The following is a 9,690-nucleotide window of genomic DNA, read 5'->3' on the forward strand; positions in this document are numbered from 1 at the left end:
TTTAAAGGAAAAGTGCCACCAATGCATAAAGAGGGTTGTTATGTGGGGGTGTGAACTTGACAGAAGTAGGGGGCAGTTCAAAGATCCGAGAACACAAAGAAAAATTTAATTTCACAAGATTATTTGCAAAACCTAATTCAGTTATTTCAAATAGCCACTGGGGTTTAATTAAGAGTTTGCATTTACCCATGCACCTCAGCGTTGTGATACCACACCAGAAATACCACCAGTTTTTTTTTTTTGGTGTGTGTGTGTGTGTGTGTGTGTGACACAATTACACGATAGGCTGTTTTGGGACACTTAAAAAAATAGATGTATGAATAAACAATCATGATTTTTTTAATCAAAAGTAATATGTCCCTTGTGTTGTGGTGAAGACTTTGAAACAGCTTTCATAGTGAGATAATTTATATGTCCCACACAACTGCTGAGTTCAATGACTGAATGAATGTAAGACAAAAAAATATACATTTTACAGCTCTGGCGCCTACTATTCGACAATATCATTGGAGTGATTAAGTTAACCACTGGATAAGCATGTTTAAGCACTGGAAAACATTAAGAGGGTAGGAATACTTAATTGATAACACTCAGTATCACCAATAACCACCCAGTCTCCTCGGCTCTAAGCGTAGAGGAACAACCAAAGAACCGGGTGCCAAAACAAAGAGACCCCACATTCCCTTAAGTTCGAAAATATGCCTGTTTAAATATTTTAGCGTAGAGTTTTTTGCACATACAAAAACATGCCTATCTCTGACTAGTATACTTCATCTTAAATTATGTAATTAGATTGTCTGAGTAATTAGATTAAATACGTTTTTTTTCCATATTACACGTTAATATAACAGACATTGTGCACAGGCATATGGTCAGACGGCCTGATACTTGGAGGTCCTGCCAGTTGTAGGCGCTGTTCCAAGCAAGCTGCAAAAACACAAATCGATTGTTTATTTTGTGTTTGTTTACATTTTCCAATCGAACAAATGGCTTCGACTTTGCTGTCGCCTATGGTGGATTATTACAATGACGAAGAAGAACTTGATAGCGTGGATGACGACGATGATCGGAGTTTCAGAGGAAGAGACTCAGAGGAAGGTACCGTTAAACGAATCGACCAAAAGCTCCCTGGGTTTGGGCTCTGTCTACTTGTTGGAAAAGAAACGGAAACGCGCGATTATATCATAAAATGTGACATTTTGTGATGCAGCTTTGCAACAGTTATCTGCGATTTGGGCTTAGCTGTAAACAGCTTTTTTGTACAATGCGACGTGCACTTTTTTTTTAGCACATCTAAGTCAAATTTTAAGCTAGTCCAATGCGAGCTTCAGCTGCACATAGTTAGCTTGATGGCTACATAACAAGTTAGCTACCCGCCAAACAAGTCCCCGCCGAGAAACATCTCAGAAGCAAGTGATGTGGACTAGATAAACCCCTTACATTAGCTGGACATTTCCCGCGATGGTAGCGCCGACAACATGATATTATGTTTGTTTACGTGCGAACTAGCAAACGTGTCAGTACTCATGTTACGCGTCCATCGGTTTTAACCACTTTATTGCCCTGATAGGCTATCGCTATTGTGCAATAAGGAACAAATTGTAATAGTAATTTAAATCAGGCTAGACTTGCCCCGCTTCAGATGACCTGAACTAATACACCGTTTTAATAAATAATATTCAAAAGGGGTGGCTACACAGCGTTAATTAGCCAACTAGCTACGTAACGTTAGTTCCGAGCATTGACAGGTCACCAGGCAGGCGAAACCCTGCGTGCTGTGTCCACTGCACTGCCCTTTTCACACTATCCAGCGAGACGGGACGGATTGCGGTTAAAGAGAAAGAAAGGCAGGAGGAAAAGCAAGGCGATGACAACACTACAAGGTTAGCCAGTTTCCTGACATCGACTTTCAAGCGTACAGCCGGATTTATTTATTGCTCCCCCGGATGCGTTGACGGCGCGGCGGTGCCTAACTACGTGAGCTAGAATCGGGTTACTCTTTTAACAGCGGACAGCGCTAACTTAAGCTAGCACACTAATGCTAACCGAAAATGAAAGCTGCTGTGTCAGCTTAAAGCGACCGGGCCTTACCCTGCTCATTTGTATCGCCGACTCGCCCAAGGTTTTGCCGGTCTTTGTAAACTTGGCCCCCAAGTTTGCCACATCGCACTTGCCTCGGTGAAGCATGTTAGCGTTGTCTTGAGAGAGTCGCCGCCGGGCTGACAGCACGGCCAGGTTAGCCGCTGACCTTTCCCGACTCATCTCACCATGCGGCAAATGCTTGACACCAAAAGTTGTCATTATGTTAATGAATTGCATTTACAAGCACCGTTCGCTGGATATCGGACGTGCTCACCTAAGCTTTGTCTGGTGGGAGTTTTTTCTAATGTCGAACCGAGAATGTGTAGGGTATGATATTTCCTATCAAATATAAGATTTTCCCCTGCTCCCGTAATCTTAACAAACCAGAGGGCATTCCCAGGCTGGGTGTTCACCATTACCTTGCCAGTGCCACGCACGTCCTTTGATCTGCTGTCTGTCTGTGGACTCAGCATATGGCATCAAGTTTGTGAAGGAAAAGCTAAAAAATAAGATCCATAATTATGTCGTGGTACAGAAATGAAATGATAAACCATATTTTTTTTGTTTGTTTGTTGTGTTCTTTGTAAGAGAATCAGTTTTGACTTTTTGTTGAGAAATAGTTTTAAAATTTGAGCCCAACCTTCTCCTGTCATTCCCTTTTCCAGACACAGAGGATGCCAGTGAAACAGACCTTGCCAAGCATGATGAGGATGACTATGTGGAAATCAAAGAACAGTAAGTGCTTTGTCAACCATGGCTCAGCTGATTTAACACTTAATGAAAAATAATTTGAAGAGGAAAGTTTTAACGTTTGCCATAAATCTGCATCACAATGTGACACCAGCTTTGGTTTGTTTCTTTGTAGAATGTACCAAGACAAACTGGCCTCCCTGAAAAGACAACTGCAGCAGTTACAAGAAGGTAATCACTTGTTTTTTTTTTCTTATGATTAGAGGAGTCAGGAAGTTTCTGAATGTGAGTGACTGGTGCAGTTTATGGTGTGGGACTGGGGATTAATTTTCACTGGAGATTTTTGAAGGACACAGCCAAATCCTTCCTTATTGCTCATGGTGGTTAGGGATTACATCATCAGGGCCGTAGAGGCAGTTTCATAGGAGGTTTAACAGTGCAGTCACATTCCCTGCAGATAAAAAGAGAGACTAGCTGAGAAACAGATGATAACTGATGACAAACTGTCCTCCACCATTGACGGCTCATTTTAAATCATCAAGACTGTCTGCTGTTTACTGATACAAACTGGTTCTGAACTGCTGACTGGGCTGTTTCGAGGTAGTGTAGCACCATGAGCTGTCCCATGAGCTTTATTACTCAGACTGATGTTCAGTATAAAAATTATGGCGTGATATGATGCGGGCTGTTTGTAAATCCAAACGTAGGAGTAATGTCAGTGTAATCTACTCTAGACTGTGGCTGGGTGCTGAGAGTAGAAGGTCTATAACGTCAGATTGTTGCGAGATAGAAATATCGATGACATATTTTAATGAAAAGGCTTGCAGGGGAGTTTTAATAAATTCAGAACTTTCTTCCTTTCACCCTACATAAACATCTAAATCATAATCTGATAATACAATAAAACTAAACTTAAAGCAACAGTTGTGACTCCATAGATCTGCACTGCAGGTAAATGACGCTTTGTCTTTGCAGGTACACTGCAGGAGTATCAGAAGAGGATGAAGAAGCTGGACCAGCAGTACAAAGAGAGGCTCCGAAATGCAGGCAGGTTGAGAAATATTTAGAGACAGAACATGCTGTGATGTTTCCGATGCATTTACACCGACCCATGCTCAGAGGGGATTATATATATTCTGGAGTGCTGTCTAATTTGCCGAGAGGGCGAAAAAGACATGTAGCGTGACTTTGCACAACATTCAAATTCCTGAAAAAGTACAATGTTTATCTATTTAAAGAAATGATATTCTGTTAAACTTACATGAACAGGAATCGCATTTGTCAGCAGGATTACACAAAAAGTACTGAAATATTTTTTTTACTGAACTTGGTGGAGGGATGGAGGGACATGGAGCCAGGGACGAAGAAATAAAATTTTGGTCACTTTCCTTAACATTTGCCTTTTTTGACATTTTCGTCAATATCTTGAAAAATGGATGAATCTTTATGTAAAAACTCAGACATCTTTATGGTGTTGACATATATGACTTTGCAGAGTCTGGTGCAGATCCAGATCATAATCTGGACCTGACAGACCTGGATTGTTTGGCCTTAGCGGAGGTATGCGCTCTACTGGGTGCCGTTCTAGTCTCTCCCTTGTTTTTCAGGTTCATAGATATTTGCGAAAAGTTTCTGTTTCTTTGCGACTCTGTTTTTGCACCCTCTCTTGAGCGTTCTTTTTTCTAGTCTTCAGGGTAATCAAAGTTGACTTCAGTTATATCTCAAATGTCAGATATAATGTGCCAGCGATTATGTTACTGACATTCAACTGTTTGTTCTCTATGACCAATTATGGTTTTCCTTCCCTCTACAGATTTATTTCTGCAGCTTGAGGTGAGTGTTATTCATCTTGCTGAATGACTTGACTGTGGTTTATACGGAGTTGACCTTTACAAGGAAAACATTGCTTCTTACTGTGTCGTTTCCGTCTCACAACATTCTGCAGACGGAGCAGGTGGAGAGGAACTACATCAAGGAGAAGAAGGCAGCGGTGAAGGAGTTTGACGATAAAAAGGTGGAACTAAAGGAAAACCTAATCGCAGAGCTGGAGGAGAAGAAGAAGATGATTGAGAATGAAAAATTAACAATGGAGCTGACAGGAGGTAAGTGAGCCAGAACAGGATTATTAATCAGGAAGTGGGAGTGTTTCTGTCTAAACACTCCACACACTTTAAATTGATTAAAGAAGGACTTTTCAGATACAGTAAGTCAAGATGTTGCTGTCTGTCCTTTTGGATTGTCTGTGTTGGAAGTTTTTTTGATTTTTTTTCTAAAATAGGAATAAAAGAAAAGACACTATTTGGATGTTATTTTTAGATCTGTTTGTTGTTTTTTTTCTTTCATTCATAGACTCAATGGAGGTAAAACCCATCATGACTCGGAAGCTGAGGAGACGGCCCAATGATCCGGTCCCAATACCCGACAAACGGAGAAAACCTGCACCAGATATCCTTCACATAAACTCGCAGTCTCTCTAAAGCTGCTTTAGATGGATGTATGAGGGGTTAATGGTTCAGTTACTATTTGTCCTTTTTTCCCCTGAAGATATATATTTTTTTATCAGTCAAATGCTGTGTCTCAATCCACACGCTTTGAGATTTACACCTGCTATTTTGAGCGCTCAAGTGCGTTCGCATTGACAGGTATGGCAACATGCATTGTCCTATAAGTACCCAACCTGCTTCTCACCGTCAATGGTCGACATCTTAGCTACGCAACAGAAGGGGAGGGACCACAAGCATATTTTCAAATTTTGAGAATAGCGATTGAGAAAGGAGGACACGTCGTTGGCTGCTTAGTTTCCACTCACTGGAAACGGACATTTTCGAGTCGAGTGAGCGAAGCAGCCGGTGGATATGTTGGCAAGTGACAATCACAGTGACATGTCATTTTCAGTAAGTGCACAACGGCACTGTTTGATCTGAAACAGCACGCAGTACACCAGTGAGTATATTGTGTCCACAGTGTCCTACATGTGAGTGTGCTGACAGAAGTGAAAAGTGAGCTCGGAGGTCGAAGTTCCGGCATCTATTCTTCAGCTAAGTTCTATCTATTAATACTTTCCTTGACTCTTCAAACCTCAGCTAAATTATTTGTTAACAGACGAACAGATAATGGAAGATCTAAGAACACTTAATAAGGTAAGTGTCTGAGTTTAATTATATTATGCATGTCCCTACTGGATCTTATTTCTTCTAATTATTTCTTCTTTTTTTTTTTTTAATTTCACACCTTCTCTGTTACAGCTTAAATCACCGAAACGGCCAGGTAAGTCGGCGCTCAGTTAATTTCCATTTGTCCTGCACAATGAGTTGTTTAGTTTAAGAAATTGTTTGTCATTTAAGGAAATACACTTATGTGCTTTGTTCCTGACTGAATGACTTCATGAAGTCTACCACTCATGATAGTCCTGTACATAGTACTTAGTGAGCTCTATCCTTTATCCTTGAAGCTGGATTTAGTCACCTATTCCCAGTCTTTTTGCTAAGCTAAGCTAACCAGCTACTTGATAGCGTGGAATCGTTCTTCCCATCTCCCTGTCCTCTCAGTGAAAAAGCAAATAAGTCTATTTCCCCAAACTAACATTAGCCTATTGGTACATGAGTTTTGCATGGCAATGCTAAAGATACATTTCTCCCTCTCTAGTGTCTCCCTCCACCCCGGAGCACATCCCCTCAGCTCCCATGGAGAGCCCCTCTCAGCGCTACGAGGCCCGCATCGAGGAGGGGAAACTTTACTACGACAAAAGATGGTGAATTTGTGATTAGTTTCGTCCTCAAAACCCTCGTCTCAGTTTTTCCCCCTGAGATCTGTGGGGGACTGTGTCTAGAAGTGTCCTTGGGCAAGGCACTGATGGCTGTTCCAGTGTGTGAGTGTGAATGGGAGTAGCGCTCTACGTGCAGATGTAAGCACTGTATGACTGTGTGTGCATGGGGCTTACATTGTAAAGGGCTTTGAGTGGTCGATAAGACTAGAAAAGCGCTATATAAGCAGTCCATTTTTTATTTTTTTTTACATTGTGCCATTTCTCTTATCACCACTAGATGGCCACATTGCCACAGGTTTGATGGCCCTCACATTTGCCTGGTCCTCAAAAGACATTTTACAAGCACTTTGATGGCAGCCTGTTTTTGTCTGGGCTACAGACAGAGATATTACTCAGGAGCCACTGAATAAGTGCTGGTGCTTGAAGCCATCATAAAAATACATATTCAGAGAAGGAGGCTGCATCAGAACCGGTGGTGCATTGTGCTGTGGTGCAGATATAAAGAAAATGAAGCTCCTTTACGAAACAGCTCTGATGCCACTCTCTCTGCATCAGACATATGCCAGAACATAAGGTAATTTGAAGAGGGGTAAAACTACTACAGTTCTGTTGTTATTAGCTGCTGATACAGACGGAGGAAGTTTAGAGGCTCGAGCTGTGAGGTACGTGCACTTCTCTTGAAAGGCACAATCTCGTTTATTCATCGCTAAAGAAGACACCACCACCGGAAAGCCTCCTCGAAGAGCCGCAGGCAGACTCATGAGTCATTATTCTTCAGTGGGTTCTTACTGATCAAATGCTTTGGTTGTCAGTCTCTACCCCTGGGTCGGTTTTGTCCTCTGACAGTTTGGAGCCATTAAAAAAATATAACAGACATTTTTTTTTGTTTTGACTTTCTGGGCCAATTATCTATTTAGTGCCATTTTAGGAGGTAGTGGTTTATTCATCTGGGCAAAATCATGCATAATGAACCCCTCTCCTGTCTGCGCATATGACTGCCCTGCATTCCTCATTAATGCTGTTTGTGTTTTTTTTTGTTTGTTTTTTTATGTGGACAGGTACCACAAGAGCCAGGCCATTTACTTGGAATCAAAGGACAACACAAAGATTAGCTGTGTCATCAGCTCAGTGGGGACCAATGAGGTGAGCTTTAGGTCTTATCCAGCTCCTGTCGCATACAGAACTGGGTTTACTGCTGAAAACATAAGGCTGGTGATATTCTACATTTTCCTCATTGTGAACAAATTCTATGAAGAGCCCCGTGTCTGTGTAGCCAAAGTTTGATTTGGTTTGTGGTTTTACTTGTGTTTGATTACTAACACACACGTGACTGTCACTGTGAAATGAAATGATCACTGGAAAAGGAAAGTTCATCTTTCCAGTGAGCATTATGACTGTGATGTAGTTTATTTTGTGCACCCTGGAATAGAGAGGAAGGCAGTGTGGCTGTCTTCTCACGAACTGGCTCGTAGTAGAGAGCGGTGGTTTATATTGACACGTCTTAACCAGTGACAGCTACTTTTTGGAGAGCATTGTTTGTAAATGACTACACTGAGGGATTTTCTCTGCCTTTTGTTCTCCAGATTTGGGTGAGGAAGACGAGCGACAGTACAAAGATGAGGATCTACCTGGGACAGCTGCAGAGAGGAGCGTTTGTCATCCGTCGACGGTCGGCTGCATGAAACATTGCCCCCCCCTCCTACCCCCCCCCATCTGTTCATTTATCCATTCGCCCGCCCGCTCGTTCAGCCACCGTTTCCCCTATTCTGCGAATCTCAGTTGAGTTTGACATGTGGCCTCTTCATCATATGCACTACCCCCTCCAAACGACACACACACACACAATCTTCCATGGCCAATGATATCTTGTCATATTATATGTTTTCCCACATAAACCAAATGCCCGTACTGTAAATATGGTCACGTACACGACTGACTGTTTCCCAGCATTATTTGTCACTATGTGGCATGTGTATGATGGCCTGTAGCGGTCGTTAAGGAGGCTACTTGGATTGCTGTCTCATGCTGTCAACAGAAATCTTTTCTACACCATGCAGTCTTATTTACATTCATCATTAAGTTATTTTCCTTGAACAGCCTCGTGTTGACCCACAGGAACTGTCTTCAAGCCTTTCAATCTGTCTCACTGGTGACTTGTAACGAAACGAGCACTGGAAAACCTCACTGACAGGATTTGTGGTATTGTTTCTACAGGAAGACACTGATTAGGCCTGGATCTGTCTAATAAAGTTGCATCTGTTCCTTACTGTCAGGCCATTGTCAAAACAATATGTCTTTTGCACTGTCATTAAGAACTTGGCGGCTTGTTATGCTTATTTGAAAAAAGAAAAAAAATGTATTTGAAGATTTTATGTTGATATTTTTTATGTCTCTTTGTCATCCTCTCCATATGTGAACAATCTGGATTAGTTCAGCTGTATTTTGCATGTGGAGCATTAAGTTGACTATTGATTTGTACTGTATTCCATTTTATTAAAATGTTTTCTGCCTTTTATCAACTGGATGAGTTTCACTGTTTTTTACATATCTCAGGATCAGTGTAGATGAACATTACATCCAGAAATGTATCCAACGTTGCCTTGACTTTAGCAATATCTGATTCTAGTTTATCCCAATCTATCGAGTCAATGTCCATATGGTAAATTGACTGCACTTAAGGAGTTCTTTTCTGGTCTCAAAGCATTTTACAAATTCACCCATTCACACACACACACACACACGCCCTGATGGAGCAGCCATCAGGGGCAATTCATGGTTCAGTATTTAAGAACACTTCCACAAGCAGACGGGAGGAGCCAGGGATCGAAGCAACGTCCTAATCAGTGAACTGCTCGCTCTTTGTTGATGTTGTTCCTTTATAACTTGGTTATTTGGAGTGACCTCTTGGTGACACCCATTTCCATGTCTGAAAAATATCCCCTTCTCTTTGGTGACGTATTGTAGAAGTGCCTCTCAGCTTGTTTGGACCACTTCTGATGAGCTGATGTCCCTTAAAGACCCAGCCACCCCTGAAGGAAACTACTGACATCACCCGCTGCACATTTGTGAGTCCATCTATGCCTGAAAATACATATAAAATATGAATTCACCTGTGGCGGACCACATCTGAACCTGTAACAATATTTCTTTTT

At 41.7% G+C, this 9,690-nt stretch overlaps 1 protein-coding gene across 2 annotated transcripts; it reads left to right on the forward strand.

Moving 5' to 3' along the window:
* The first annotated feature begins 890 nt into the window (after window positions 1–890).
* suds3 (SDS3 homolog, SIN3A corepressor complex component) lies at window positions 891–9,053 on the forward strand. 2 transcript variants are annotated; one of them, XM_071483715.1, is made up of 12 exons: window positions 891–1,098; window positions 2,748–2,817; window positions 2,948–3,003; window positions 3,748–3,819; window positions 4,586–4,605; window positions 4,718–4,874; window positions 5,122–5,217; window positions 5,851–5,912; window positions 6,018–6,039; window positions 6,418–6,523; window positions 7,597–7,681; window positions 8,122–9,053. In XM_071483715.1, exons 1-12 carry the CDS (start codon window positions 987–989, stop codon window positions 8,218–8,220), a joined length of 957 nt encoding a protein of 318 aa, XP_071339816.1. In that variant the 5' UTR covers window positions 891–986; the 3' UTR covers window positions 8,221–9,053. The 2 variants fall into 2 exon arrangements, with proteins under 2 accessions (XP_071339816.1, XP_071339818.1); XM_071483717.1 differs by lacking the exon at window positions 891–1,098 and adding an exon at window positions 1,141–1,883.
* The last annotated feature ends 637 nt before the right edge of the window (window positions 9,054–9,690 follow it).

The sequence above is a fragment of the Trachinotus anak genome, unplaced genomic scaffold (assembly GCF_046630095.1).
Source record: "Trachinotus anak isolate AG129_WGS33_773 ecotype Australia unplaced genomic scaffold, CSIRO_AGI_Tana_v1 ptg000008l, whole genome shotgun sequence".
NCBI lineage: Eukaryota > Metazoa > Chordata > Actinopteri > Carangiformes > Carangidae > Trachinotus > Trachinotus anak.